The sequence below is a fragment of the Ursus maritimus genome, unplaced genomic scaffold (assembly GCF_017311325.1).
Source record: "Ursus maritimus isolate PB19 unplaced genomic scaffold, ASM1731132v1 scaffold_6, whole genome shotgun sequence".
Classification (NCBI taxonomy): Eukaryota; Metazoa; Chordata; class Mammalia; order Carnivora; family Ursidae; genus Ursus; species Ursus maritimus.
In genome coordinates this window covers 19,774,900-19,790,897 of record NW_024426774.1, presented here as the reverse complement: position 1 = coordinate 19,790,897, position 15,998 = coordinate 19,774,900, and the positions used below count along the sequence as shown (strand labels likewise).

Genomic DNA, 15,998 nt, shown 5'->3' with positions numbered 1-15,998 from the left:
CCTGATGTGGGGCTCCATCCCAGGACCTCAAGATCATGACCTGAGCTCAAGTCGGATGCTTAACCGACTGAGCCACCCAGGTGCCCCTGTTTTTTATTTTAAAGTGATTATAGACTCACAGGAAATTGGAAAAATAGTCCCATGTATATGTCATCCAGCTTCCTCCAGTGGTAACGTCATATAACTATAGTACAATATCAAAATCAGGCAGTTGATGTTAGCACAGTACTGTTAACTAAGACTTGGGTTCTTTTGGTTTCTTGCAGTCTGATCAGTGGTATCTTGATTTTTTTTTCCCTTTGATCACTAGTAAGTTTGGGTTTCTTCATGTGTTCCAGTGACCATTTATGTTGCATGTTTTATGATCATTTATTCATATCCTCTATCCATTTTTTAAAATTAGTTGTGTTGTTTTCCTAAAAGCAGCGCTCTTAGGATTATTCATTGTTTTGTTTGCCATTTGTTTTGCAGTTACTTATTTCAGCTTTGTATATACTTTCTATAGTTTGGTTGATCTTGTTTTTTTCCCTACGTAGAGCCTTTTATTTTTATTTAGTCAATTTGTTTCTCTTTTGCGGTTCTTAGGTTTTCTCTCTTAGTTAGAAATTTATCCATCTGGCAGGATATATACTATTTTCCTTTTTTTTTTTTCCCACCCTTTAGATTTTATGTATTTGAGAGAGAGCACAGGCAGGGGGAAGGGCAGGGGAGGGGGAGAAACAGACTCCCTGCTGAGCAGGGAGCCCAAGGCAGCTTCATCCCAGGACTCTGACATCATGATCCAAGCCGATGGCAGACCCTTAACTGACTGAGCCACTCAGGCGCCCCCCATTTTCTTTTTAATACCTTCTACTTTACTTTTTGGTCTTTAATCCATTTGGAATGTGTTTTGAATATATTGTGAGAATTATTTTCCCCGTATGTATAACACGCTATTCCAGCACTATTTAACATGAATTATTTTATTTACAACTCTTTCAGTTGCTTATGACTTAAAATCTCAGCAATTCCAAAAGTAGGAATGGATCAAGGCAAGGCTTGATACAGTGGCAAAAGTAATATTGCTAAAATTATTGCTGTCCCCCCCCCCCAGGTTCAGTGCCTTTTTGGGTGTTCTTTTTCCCTATAGTCCTTACCCAACCCTTCCTTACATAACCCTTATAGTTACGGGAAAATGAGCATGGGTCCTGTGTGTTGTTCACCCCAGTCCCAGATATTTTCCTCATGGTCACATGATTGAAAGTTTTAGGCATTACTTCCTCTTACTGCTCAGGGGAAGAGAAGGAGTTTCTGAAGCTTCTCAGCAGAAATGCCCAAGTAAATAGCTCCTTAGATTGTTGCCCCAGATTGAGTCATGTGTCTGTTCCTGAATCTACACTGTGGGAGTGGGGAAGAATGGGGGTGCACACAAAAATGCTGATTGGCTTTTTCAACCAGGAAATGTGGTTTAAGAGTTTGGATTTACACCTGTGATGCGCATGGGATTAATTCTGTCTCAGCCACTTGTATGAGTGTGGGAAAGAGATAATGTTTTTGGGAAATTTTAGGTATTGTCTCCAGAAGAGGGTTTGGGTCGATGCTGGGTAGTCAAACCACAGGTGACCAGATCATGACCCTGTTTCCTTCCTACTACACAGATAATACGGAAAGGTACAGAATTGTACAAAAGTCCCAGAGATTGTACCTTTTACATTTATTATGATCTGTTTCTGTGTTTTGTTTTGTTTTAGCAACAGTCTAGAGTGTTCGTTTGCCTATTTATCCTGTCTTAGAAACATACTGTTTCAATAATTGTAGCCTAGAGTACATTTTAATATCTTCTTAAGAAGGCTCCCATCATTTTTCCACCAGAAATTTCTTATATATTTATTTGATACAAACTTTGGGATTCTGACTAGAATCGCATTATGTGCATTTTTAAGATGGAAGTTCCAAATTATATAAAAATAATTATGAGAATCAACCTGGAGACTCTCAGAACTTTCTTAACAAAAAAAGTTTTTTTTAAATTTTCTTGGTTGCCCTCCGTCGTCTTTACAGTTTTTGACCCTCAACAGTTTTGTAAGTACCAAAAGATAATGGACCCCTGGTCCTGCTCTCCCCTACAGAGAACGCCTATCTCTAAGTACATCCAGGATACCTAGCAGCCTCTTCTAGCAGGCTTATTTGGGTTGAGCGGTACCGGCAGAAAACTAAGAGGGAGAACAGCTGGAGATGTGCAGATAAGCTGCCTTATCCCTCAGGTATTAGGAGAGAGTTTTTTTTTAATTAACGGTGCCACACATCTTCCATTACATTGCTATTTGTTATGTTAGGTAAGTACAAAAAGATAGGAAAAGGAAATGCAGTAAGAGGAAAATAATACATATTTTTTTACAGATATTTATTATATGCCTAATACTCTAGAAATACAGTAAATGTATATTGGAATTAGTAAACATTTAACCAAGGTGCTGCATAGACGATAAATATCCTAAAAACCTACTTTATACCTCTTTAAGTGATACCATGATGGGTACGTGTGTGTGTGTGTGTGTGTGTGTGTGTGTGTGTGTGTATACACACACACATGACATCACTGTGTTGTACACTTGAAACTAATATGTCAGTTATATCAATAAAAAATATTAAAAAATAAATACAAGAGACCATAGAAATGTGTTCATTTCACACCTCAGGTTCAGTCTGTTGCAGCAGTGTGCACGGAGAGATATATATACATATATATATGTATATATATACATATATATATATGTATATATATATAAAATTTTTCTTAAAGGAGACTAATATTGTTTATTTGAATCTGTAGGTATGTTCTTTCCTCCCCGTTTTACTTGACCTGTAAAGCTTGTATTAAATGAAGGAGAATGTTGTTATTGTTTTTTTTTTAATTTCAGCTTTACTGAGGTATAATTGACAAAATTTTAAGTGAAATACAATATTTACAAAATATATTTGTAAGACTTCTGTGAGGTCCATGTTTTCTTAAATGTTAAATACTAGATCAGGATTAAGAAAATGAAATATGGGGATGAATTTTGCATCTGTTTTCTCCGTGGCAGCCTCTCTGTAGATTGATAGACTTTTTATAGTTTATAAAATGTGTTTATGTCAAATGATGTTGATCAGTTAACTTTATCTTAAGTCAGTGTTATGTAGGATACTCAGAGACAGAAACTAATCATTGTGTTCCTCTTGTTCTTTTTTTTTTTTTTTTTTTTTTTTTTTTTTGCAGTGGGACTTCCCCTCTTGCATGCCTGAATGCAATGCTGCATACAAACTCCCGAGGTGAAGAGGGCATCTTCTATAAGGTTCCAGGTAGAATGGGAGTATATACTTTGAAGGTAAATATTTTTGTTAGGGCATCATTTATAAAGTAAAAACAGGAAGTGACTACATCTAAATGATACTTGCATCATAGAGACAGAGCTCTGTTCAGCTTATTTTCAGGAAGAGGTAATATGTTCAACTCTGTATCCTGTACATTTTTATACTAATCTGTGGCCATCTGTAGGTAGACCAGAGAGCTAACTTTACTTTTTATTCTTTATGATAATGCTGTCTTGAAAGGATGAACTGAAAATGACTCCCAGTGACTTTTTAAAGGACCTCAAAACATTTGAATAATGACTGTTACCTCAGAGTATACAGCCTTGATGCTTTATATTACTTTGTTATTTAATTCTCTGTTACAGTTCAGAGCTGCTGTTCTTTTTTTGTAGTGGAGAACACCCAAGTTCAGATGATTGGATTTTCTTGTTTTGTATTCCCCAGATAGTGTAAGAACTGGAATGGGGACCCAGATCTGACTGAATTCTTGAGCTCATGTTCTTTTTACTATAACAGTCTTGCTGATTTCTAATTCTGGCACTGAGAAGGCACCATGACTTATCAGTGTCCCTTCAGTTACAAACAGGAAAACCAACTCAAATGAGCTTGATTAAAACAGAGAGTTTATTTGTTCATATAACTGTAGATTCTAAGAAAACTCAGCCTGGATCCAGGAGCTCAAATGACGTCATCAGGGATTGATCTCTCTGCTTTCTCTTGGCTTTGTTCTCAGGCAGGCTGTTTCCTATCATACATGTCAGCCCCCACTCTGCAGGCTCTTAAGTCTGGAAAGAAAAGAGTCGCAGGAAGTGGGAGCCCTTCAGTTAGATTGGTTTGGCTTGGCCCATGTGTCTATACCTGAATAATTGCTGTTGCCAAATGCATTGAGTCTTCTGATTGGCTATACATAGGTTCATGATCACTCTTGACGTGAGGTTGGGGGTAAGCCCTCTGCCAATTGAATTCAGGAAAGGGATTGTTTGCCAAAGGAAATTATTAGCAGAAGGAGGATTAATACGCGGCATGCACTGACTATTGTCTGTGTGTATGTGGGACTCTGTCCCCTTTCTTTTTTTTAGCTTTGAGCTGTAGTCATTACTATGTTCAGTGGTTGTGTGTAGCCTACTAATGTTAGGAAGTTCTAATTTACCTATAGTACCTCCTTCTTATACACTTTGTTAAACTTGCTATGATTACAGGGCTCTACTTCCGTAGGGAGCTTTTTGTGTTGCTTTTAATTTTTAGCTGTTCTAGACCTTCCATATTGTTAATAACATTAATTAAATGCCTACTCTGTGCAGGACACTGTAGAGACTATAAAGAAGAACAAACTATGGTCCCTGAACTCTTGATGCTCACATAGTTATTGAAGTTACTGCACACAGACAAAACGTACTGTGATATAAAGTACTGCGCTATAAGACATCGTCACAGTGTAGAGAAATAAAGATTAATTTTGAATAAGGAGATCTAGAAAGCTTTTGCTTTTGTTTTAACTTATAAGATTTGAGTTGAACTTTGGCTGATAAGTAATGAGGGGAAGGACCTTTTAGGATAAGGAAATAGCTTAATCAAAGGCACAGATAGAAGGATTCAGAATGGATTTGAAACTAGGGTAGATTGAAGTGGTTACGGACATCTGTGTGTGCACTAGTGTGGTAAGGAGTTGGGCGGGGTAAACTTTGGTGAAGATCAAATTTTGGAGGCTTCTTGGAAACCTGACTTAGCAGTTTAAGAGAGAGAAAGAGAGAGCTGAGGAGATGGGAGAGGTTTTTCAGGTGAATAGTATGATCAAATCTGTGTTAGGAAGATAATTCAAATCGGATAGATTTAAGGGTAAAACAGGGGTCATTTGCAGCAGATAATTGGCCTGAACTACGAGAGTGGTAGAAGAGAGAGAGGCAGGGGACATTAGAGAAATAAATGTATACTATGGAGCGGGTAAAAGGAGGGGTGAAAAGATTTTGAGATTCGGGGCATGCGCAATTGACCAGTTGATCCTGTAAGGGTTACAAGTTTAAGCTTAAGAACAGTTATATTTGTACTTAAAATACTTGTTGAGCCTAGGTCAGGAGGTCTGGCTGGCAACTAACTCTGGAAAAGTTGCTCCACATTTTGGAGGAGAGGGTAGAAAAGTATGGGGTGTGTATTTTAAGAAAGTATATAACGTGAGAAATGGCTTTGAGAGAAATGGCAGGAGGTCATAAACCTAAGTGGGAAGTGACAGTTCCTTACTAGATCAGAGGTTATTATCTTGGCTATAATGTTGTGACTGTCAGTTGTAGGAAGGAGCGTCACATGTCAGAATTAAATATTTTTTTATCTGATTATAAAATGTGGGAAAATAAAATATATTGAGAGGAGAAAAGAAATAGTCATAGTTTCATAACTTAGAAATTCACTAATATGTTTGTTTACATGTGTATATTTTTATATACTACATGAATACATAGTAGCTAATATTTATTGAGCTCTTATTATATACCAGGCACTGTTCTAAGCATTTTACATTTAACTCATTTGATTTCAGAATGATCTTTTAAGGTAGGTACTATTATCTCCATGTTATAGACAGGGAAACGGAGGCATAAGAGGTTAAGACTTTGACCAGACTCCATAATTAGGAGAAGATAAGACTAGAATTCAATTCCAGAAAGTCTTAATTTTCTAGTTCTTGATCTTATGCTTATCCTACTCAATCTCTTACATACTGTGCTGACACAGGTATCTTTTCGGATTAGCAGTCTCACCATTCATTGTAGAAATCAAAGATTCCTATGAGTTTTTAAAAAAATTATTCCTTTTGGGGTGCGTGGCTGGCTCAGTCAGTAGAGCATGCCAGTAGAGCCTGCGACTCTTGATCTCAGGGCTGTAAATATGAGCCCCACATGAAGAGTTTACTTAAAAATAGAAAAAAAATTTGTTTATTCCTTTTATATTTGACTCTTGCTATTTATTAATCAATATTTGGGAATCAGTTAGATTCCAATAATGCACTATTTCTTCCTATCCAGAGTCAACTGAACTCACTTAATGGTACATACGCACAAACACATATCTGTGGATAATGAGTATATCTACCTTTTACAAAATTGTTATTGTAGTTTTTTGTATTCTGAACATCTTCTCATTTACTTGGACTTATATATACTCAGTTTTTTCTAATTTAAGCCTCTTTGTTGTGCTTTCATGTAATTGTCATGTATAATTTTTATCTTTGGATGTAGATGGAAACATTAGCTAATTTGACCCAAAGAAGAGAGATGACAGGAATTCAGAAAATATTGCTGGTTCTGCTACTGAATCCTATATTACTAAAAATTAATCAGCACAGTTAAGTTGCAACAGTACATATCAGAAATTTAATTCCGATTTGTTGAAATGGTAATGATTAATCCTAATTGGATGCCTACATTTTCAGAAAGATGTGCCGGATGGGGTGAAAGAGCTATCAGAAGGTTCAGAAGAAAGCAGTGATGGTCAGTCAGATTCCCAGAGTTCTGAGAACAGCAGCAGCAGCAGTGATGGTGGCAGCAACAAGGAGGGAAAAAAGAGCAGGTGGAAAAGGAAAGGTAAATCCACCTGATCTCTCAATAAAGTACTGAATGCTATAGGACAAATGCCCTTGTTAGTAGTTACTCTTTTTTCAGACCCCAGGACAGTTGGTCTCTTTCCCTTCCCTTTAGATTGGTACCATCCAATGGAGTTTCTTGCAATGATGGAAATGTTCTTTATCTGTGCTGTCCAACCCAACACAGCCAGTAGCTCAGTATGTCTGTTGAGCACTTGAAATATGGCAGTTTGACTAAGGAACTGAATTTTAAATAGCCACACATGGCTAGTGGCTGTCAGTTGGACAATGTGGCTCTCCAGGTTTCACCTGGGTTTATATTCAGCTCTTGGTCATCCATAGCCTTTTTGAAGGATGCTCTTATCTTATTTGCCTCTTTAGTCCTCTCTTCTAAAATTTGAGCACTTATTACTCTAACAGCTATCTGCTTACCAGGAAAATAATGCTTTTAATTTCTACTGGCGAAGACTAAATTTAGTCTGCTGTTCTTTACTCTCCCCTGCTTGGTGTCTGCTTCATAGCTTACCCAAAAACATATTTTAGGGAATAAGTCTGTTGCTGCAGCTTCCTTGGAATGGATTTTCCACTTAAGGATACATTTTATTACCTCTTCTTGCTAATTATCCATAGCTTCTTGTCAGAGTCTTCTTGAAGAGGGCAAATTGTTTTTACCTCAATATTTATAAATTTAGCTGTACATAGCAGGACAGATTTAAGCCGACTCATGATGGTTCCTTTACAAGGATTAATATAGTGATATTCTGGAACAAAACATCCAAGAATTTCCCTAGCTTGGATACCCTCTTAGGTTTGTGTTACAGGTGAGCTGTCTTTGGATCTAGAAGCTGGAGTTATGTTTTTGGGAATACTTGATTCATTAAGTGCCTTTGGAACTGTTGATTTGGAACTGTATCAGAAAAGTAGTCTGATTCATTACCATCCCTGCATTCTTTTGTCTGCTACTCCTGGAGAAAACTGAGATAATTGGTGGTATCATTTGTGTTCTCTGGTAAAGCTACCACACATGCAATTTGGGCAAATTTTGTAATAAGAGGATTTTAGCTTTAAGATCACAATCACTTGGAAAGTAACCCAGACCTCAGATGTTAGGAACAAATGGAATAAAGTCAAGATAAAGCTAGCTACTCTGACCAGTATTCTTAGAGAGAGAGAGAGAGAATATTTTTTTTTTCTCTATCAGTAGTGAAAGGAGGTGTGGTCCAGGGCCTTACATTTCTCAGAGTCCACGAAGCATCTTTTTTGCAAGGATGGAGCCAAAAGTGTTAAGGACTCTGCCTCTCCTCCTTGTCCCCAGTTTAAACTTTTTTTTTTTTTTTTTTAAAGATTTATTTTTATTTATTTGAGAGAGAGAGCACAAGCAGGAGGAGCAGAGGGGTTCCCACACTGACTCCATGCTGGGTGTGGAAGCAGTCACAGGGCTTGATCTCACAACCCTGAGATCACGACCTGAGCTGAAACCAAGAGTCAGACGCTTAACTGACTGCACCACCCCGGTGCCCCACCTAGTTTAAATTTTTAATTTTGGAAGTCGTTGATCTAAGATTAGGAACCAAGCCAAATCATCAAGCAAGAGAAACGGTAAGATTCATAATTTCTGAATGTGGCTAGAAACAGGAAAATCAGTAACTAAGCAGGCCAGACAAGTGAATTTGGGAACAGAATTACAGTCTCAGAGGTCATTCCTTTTCACTTTTCATTAGCCACATATGCTGCAGTAGCTAATTTGAGTAGTGGCTGTTACATGTTTGGTAAAGGCGATCTCTAAGAAATTATGGTGTATGTATGGTGATATAGGAAGATCTAAGAAATAACAACAGAATCCCATTGTCAATAGGTTAATAGATGTAAATAGCATAACCTTGCACTATAATTGGCGTTATAATAGAAGATATTTAACAACAGAATAATAGGAAATTCAGAATTGTGGTTCAGATAAACTGTTATTTTATTTTTTATTTTTTTAAGATTTTATTTATTTATTTGACAGAGATAGAGACAGCCAGCGAGAGAGGGAACACAAGCAGGGGGAGTGGGAGAGGAAGAAGCAGGCTCATAGCAGAAGAGCCTGATGTGGGGCTCGATCCCAGAACGCCGGGATCACGCCCTGAGCCGAAGGCAGATGCTTAACCGCTGTGCCACCCAGGCGCCCCCAGATAAACTGTTATTGAACTGCTTTTGTATTCATTCCACTTCTAGAAATTATCACATTATTGAATATTTATCCTCAATTTACATTAAGATGAGATGTTCTGTAAAGATCTTTTCTGATTATAGGTAGTCTATTAAACTGAGAGTAGAATGGGCTTTATATGGTGTTTGGAAGGTGAAGGTAAGAGGTGCACATAATGTCATATGGAATTCATATGACATTATTTGCTGAGCTGCCAACAATGAAGAATGATTTAGTTTCTCATACAATGTACTTCTCTCGTTCATGGGTCATACCTATGACATGTGGCATAGATACATAAATTTTTAGGTATATCTTATATAATCTGTGAATGTTTTTGTAGTCCAGTGCAGATTAACGTGGAAAACTTGTAGTTAGCAGCATGCAACAGAGTAGTTCTAAATCAGTTAGTTATTAAAGGTAAAGCAAAGTAATTGTGCCTATTCCTTTGTCTTATTTAGGGCTTTTACTCTCAATCTGACATCACTTTATTTCAAATGCATTGTAAGACAGGAAGAACACTGAGATAGTATCAAAACCCACTTCCTTTTATGTACAAAAATAAAGAGCTCTGACAGCAAAACTGATACTTCTAGTTGAAAATCGATAGAAACTGTCTTGATAATAGGTATACCTTTCAGCCAAATAGGAACAGAGAGCAGAACTTTGAAATTTAGTCCAATATTAAAAGTAGTTTATTGATTTCCATGTAAAGTGGAAGAAATTAGAAGTTCATAGTTTTGGTTCCTAATTGTCAGACAGGAAACAATGTTCAGAGAAGAACTTTATGGAATTCCAAGCCAAGGTAAGGTGGAATAAATCCAGAAAAAAAGATTAAAATCAACTCTTTCTTTTGCTTTTTTTGTAGAATCATAGCTAAGCAAAGTCTCTGCCTTTTCCCCAAAATAAAATATAAATATTGCTGCATGAAGCAACGATAGAAGTATTATTTTTATCTTCTGGTAGAAGAAAGTTTTGTTAAATTTTGGCCTTTTAAAGTGTCTTAAGAAAAAAGTTAATTTTGTAAAATATACCTTTTTACTTACAAGAAATTACTAATTCTTTCCAGAGGCATAATCTGATGTTAACCTAATCACTTGTTCAAAACTACTTTAAATCAGGAATTTGATAAACGCTATGTTTGGAGTTATTTCAAATACCAGAGACTTGCCTGCCCTCTAATATCATTTCTATATATAAGTTTACTGAATGGGGATGATTATGTATAGAAATGTCTCCGTTAAAAAGTATACTCGGGAGAGAAACTCCCTTGGGCAAAGTTAACATATATGGAGAGAGATCTTTGAGAGAGATCTTTGTCTTCTGTGGTGTGGTTGGTGTCTGAGTCAGAGATTATAGCTCTGTCATGTATTAAACATGGCTCCACTATTAGGACTTGGGTAGGTAAGGTACCCAGAAGCAAGGAAAGTGCTCAGGTATGGCCTCTCCATCTTTGATGAGGGGATTGTACGAATATTAGTCAGTAGTTGCAGCCTGCCATGTTGGAGGTAGACCGCACTTGGTGAAGAAGGTACTTAAAACTGAAACAGTCTGTTAACTTCTGGAGATGAAATTCCTCAAAAGACAGACTATGTTGAAAATAAAAACCCTCCCTTAAGAGAAGGATTGCTGTTTAGGAAGATAAAAACAATTTTGGATACTTCAGTTCTTAATCACTATTAATCCTTCAACTATAGAAAGCTGAGCTTCAATTTTGATGTTACTGCTTCATTATTTCTGATAGTATTTCTAATACTTGGGAGGGGCCCATTGAATGTCTTCAGGAAGAAATAAAATAGTCAAGGATTATTCATTAAAGCCTTTAATTTGAAGGCATCTAATGTGGATAGTCTATATCCTTTTGACCTTGTTCAATATAATAATCATCCATTGAAATGGAAAATTCTCAGTGCTGTAATATATCTGAAAAATAGTACGTTCTGAATGTATACTCCGTAGTTAGTACTAATTGTCCAACAACCCGAAACTGCTTCAGGAAACTGTGTAAAACTGGCTTTAAGTGCCACAAGTTCTAGGGTGGGTGACTCAATTGGTTAAGTGTCTGACTCTTGATCTCGGTTCAGGTCTTGATCTCATGGTTGTGCGTTCAAGCCTTAGGTTCTAAAATTTGTTTTAAATATTTCTTTAAAAATAATTTTAAGCTTAAAAACTCATTTCTCTACTGAGGTACTGGGGGCAGGTTTTGGTTTTTAAATCAAATGACAAGTAACTGCGGGTCTTTTGATCAGAATTTGTTAATATTTAAAAAATTTGTTAATATTTTATGTCTGTGTATTTATATGAAAGCAAGTGTTTTTATTTCTTTTTTTTTTTTAAGATTTTATTTATTTGACAGAGAGAGACACAGTGAGAGAGGGAACACAAGCAGAGGGAGTGGGAGAGGGAGAAGCAAGCTTTCCGCTGAGCAGGGAGCCCGATGCGGGGCTCGATCCCAGGACCCTGGGGTCATGACCTGAGCCAAAGGCAGAAGCTTACCGACTGAGCCACCCAGGCGCCCAGCATTTTTCTGTCTTTCTTTCTTTTATTTTAAGATTTTATTTACTTATTCGACAGAGATAGAGACAGCCAGCGAGAGGGAACATAAGCAGGGGGAGTGGGAGAGGAAGAAGCAGGCTCACAGAGAAGGAGCCTGATGAGGGGCTCGATCCCATAACGCTGGGATCACGCCCTGAGCCGAAGGCAGACGCTTAACCGCTGTTGCCACCCAGGCGCCCCAGCATTTTTATTTCTAATCAGATATTTAATATGTTCCTAAATGAGAGAGCTTTTAAGTGTTAAGCAGTCTACATTGGAGGACCGTTAGATCAGGAGATAATATTGAGAGGTATTATTTAGGCCATTCATTAGTTCATTTAACAAAATCAAAGAAATGCCTCTATTTAGACTGCTTGCCACACTCATTCTTTCTCCAGTACGTATGTACTATTGGCCAGGTATTTGGGAAACCAATTTAAATAAGGTGCAGGTCCCATCCATATCTAAAGGTATAGAAAAAGAAGCAGACAGTTAGCAAAGGACTTTAATAAATAACAAGTATTTATATGTGTCATATTATGGCAGCATTAGAGAAGGGAGCTGTTAACTTTACCTGGGTTAGTAAGTATTGTCTGAGCTATAGAATATTTTAATATACTTCCTTCCATTGGGAGTATAACCCCCAAGGAAGACAGGATGTATCATGGAAAGAAAACATATATAAAGACAAGAAGGTAGAAAGGAGGCTATATGAAGATAAGTTTTGGTGAAAGAGGACATTTGTGGAAAGAAAGAAAGGGAAAAAGGTAGGGATCAGGCTATTAATCTTTAGTGCTGATCTCCATTATTTATAGGGTACTGGTGTGCATAAAGTGATTTCTTAGGAGAATTAAGAAATGTGATATGTATGGATCAGAGACTAGCAACCTGCTTGACTATTTGCAATTTTCATAGCCGCATACCAAGAAGAACAAAAAAATTTTTTTAAAGATTTTATTTATTTGACAGAGCACAGCAGCGGGGAGCGGCAGGGTCCTGGGATCATGATCTGAGCTAAAGGCAGACGCTTAAACAACTGAGACATGCAGGTGCCCCAAGGAACAAAATTTTTGTTTATAGATCTTTTGCTGTTGGTTTCTTCCTCTTGTCCATTTAAGATCTGAGTTAATCTGCTAGCTTTTTTTTAAATTTTAATTTATTTTTTATTTTTATTTTATTATTTTTTTCTTTTGAGTTATTTAAATTCCAGTTCATTAAATATATACTAGCTTTGATTTGTTTTTCTGTTATTATTTATTGTGGTGTCTCTCCCAATTGGATGGGGGCCCCCAAATGTGGGATGGCAATCAGGTGGAAGCTGGTGGTACTGGTGGCGCTGGTAGTCCTGGTGGTGCTGGTGGCACTGGCAGTCAAAGAATTCACCTGAGGCAGAACGAAGGAGATAGAAGTTTATTGAATACATTGCAAGGGAGCAGCAGGCAGGACAGCAAAGGAGAGACTATCTGCATGAGGTGGTGGGTGAGGGCTGTTTTTAAAGGGGGAGAGTTAGTACATATGGGGATGTATGGTATCTTCCTCCTTTTTGGTAACTGTGCCTGGTCGTAAGTAGCGCATTGGTCAGTTAGGGCTTATGGATATTTCGAGGTGGGTCCCCTGATGGGCCCTTCCGTATTCAGCCAGGGGGGCGAGGTGGGCGCTTTTGCCTTGTTCTATATTCCATTGCTCAAGCCTGTTGCCTAAAAGCGACCTCTACATTTATGTTAGTTCAGTTTATTTCTAATCACTGGTATTTGGTTTAAAAGAACTCATTTCCATTTCACTCTTGAAAATCATTTGTTATGGGTAGTAGATTTCCTTGACACAGGATGAAATTAATTGGTGACATTAGTTTGGTTTTACTTGAAGTAAAAACAAACTGGTAGTACAGAAGTGTGAGGGATTATTTTTCTCCAGGTGCCACTTTATAAGATAGGATTATGAACAATGTCTCAGTCCTTGTGGGATTTTGTTGGCCAACACACTGGTGTCCCAGCACTAACCAGTGGTCTATGAAACCCAGGAAATGTTGAATGAAGGGAAAACAAAAAATCATAACAAAGGTTTGATTTCCCTCTGCTTTTTGTTGATTTGAGAACTTTGTGCTCCCTTCTGCTAATAACCATTGCCCCAAAGTAACCACTGTAATAATTTCTGATAGTATAGACAAGACCTGTCTGGAGCGGAATCAGAAACTGTTTTTAAACTTAAGTCAAATCATACCTTTTTTGGGGGGAGGGACACATAACGTTTGTAAGTTTTCATCCATGTTTTGTGTATATTCGTCAGATTTTTAAAACTGTATAGTATTCTGTTTTATAACTATTCCTCAGTACCTCTGCTTATCCATTCTACCACTGATGAGCATTAGGTTATTTCTAGTTTTTGCCTATTCTATTGTGAATGCTTTTGTATCTTTCTTTTTGTACTCTTTTCTTCTGGGTATGTACTTGGGAGCAGAATTAACTGTAGTGTATACTGCCAGACAGTTGTTCAGAATGGTTGCACCAGCTTATACTTCCACCAGTAATGTGCGAGAGTTCCAGCTATTTCACGTGCTCACTAATTGTCAGTCTTTTAAATTTTAGACTTTGGTTAGTATGTAATAGTGTTCCATGTGGTTTTAAGTTGTATTTTCAGGATGGCCAACAGAATTGGAGCCTTTTTCATTATGAATCATTTGGATGTCCTCTTTTATGCAGTGCCTTTTCCAGTCTTTTCTTTCCTTTTTTTTTTTTTTTTTTTAAGATTTAATTTATTTATTTGACAGAGATAGAGACAGCCAGCGAGAGAGGGAACACAAGCAGGGGGAGTGGGAGAGGGAGAAGCAGGCTTCCCGTTGAGCAGGGAGCCTGATGCAGGGCTCAATCCCAGAACTCTGGGATCATGACCCAAGCCGAAGGCAGACGCTTAACGACTGAGCCACCCAGGCGCCCCATCCCATGTCTTTTCTATTTTTCATGAGTCATCTTTTCCTTAGTAACTTGTAGTTCTTCATATATTCCCTAATTGAATATATATCTTGTAAGTAACTTCTCTCTCTTTATGGCCTGTCTTTTTACTCTTTGAAAAGTATCTTTTGATGAATACTATTTCTCCCTTTTAATATAATCCGGTACATCCTTAAGAAAATTGCCTCAAGGTGCCTGGGTGGTTCAGTCGGTTGGGTGTTCGCCTTTGGCTCAGGTCATGATCCCAGGATCCTGGGATTGAGCCCGTGTTGCTTCTCCCTCTCCCTTTGCCACTCCCTCTGCTTGTGCTCTCTCTCTCTCTGTTAGATAAATAAAGTCTTTAAAAAAAATTGCTTCTTGCACTGACATGAAAATAGTTTCTTCTGGGCCATAAAACATGCCTTAACAAATTTAAAGGAATGGAAATGATCTGATATCTGCTCTCAAATCACAGTTAAACTAGAAATCAGTAATAGAAAGATAACTGGAGGGGCGCCTGGGTGACTCAGTTGGTTAAGTGTCTGCCTATGGGTCAGGTCGTGATCCTGGAGTCCTGGGATTGAGCCCCAGATTGGGCTCACTGCTCAGCATGGAGTCTGCTGTCCCTCTCCTTCTGCCCCTCCCCTGGCTTGTGCATGTGCACTTGTGTGCACGCTCTCTTTCTCTCTCTTAAATAAATAAAATCTTAAAAGAAAGATAACTGGAAAATTGCAAAATACATGGAGATTAAACAGCACACTTTGAGTAACACATGGATCAAAGAAGAAATCTTAAGAGAGATTTTAAAATATTTTGAACTGAATGAAAATGAAAACAACATATCAAAATTTGTGGTTTGCAGTGAAGAAAGCACTGATTCACCTTTTTTTAAAAAGGGAAAGGACCTAAATATACAAATTCAGGCTGAAGTAATACCCAAACAAGAAAAATGTAAAACTATGAGGCTTTTTCACAGTGCTTTAAGAACTTAGATGAAATGGGATGATTTTGTAGGAAAATGGAACGCATAAAACAAATTTTTCTAAACAATTTTCTTACAAATAGGGATATAGAAGAGCTCCCCTTCAAATGAACACCATACTTAAATGGTTTTTTAGGGAAATTCAGCCATATGTTTAAGGATCAAACAATCCTAATGTTTTAAAAACTATTCCAGTGCAGGAAAAAAAGATTATCCAGATTCTTTTTGGAAGTAAATTTTCAAAACTTTAAAGAGAATGCAGCACTCTTTTGTGAATACTAAGGAAAAATCATGAAGTTAGCATATAGAATCCAATCATACACTAAAAATTATAAATCCTAAACAAATGGGGTTTTAGGTTGTAAGTATGATTCATTAATGGGAAGTCCGTTATTATTCATCATGTTAATAGAGCTGATATGGAAAATCCTGTTGCCATCTCTGTACTTGCTGAAAAGG

At 37.4% G+C, this 15,998-nt stretch overlaps 1 protein-coding gene across 1 annotated transcript in view; it reads left to right on the top strand.

Moving 5' to 3' along the window:
* The window catches only part of ASXL2 (ASXL transcriptional regulator 2), a 131,684-nt gene that overhangs the window by 74,816 nt on the left and 40,870 nt on the right, over nt 1–15,998 (top strand). Inside the window, 2 exon segments of the mRNA XM_040622979.1 lie at nt 3,239–3,347; nt 6,755–6,905. Coding sequence (XP_040478913.1) covers nt 3,239–3,347; nt 6,755–6,905 — 260 coding nt within the window.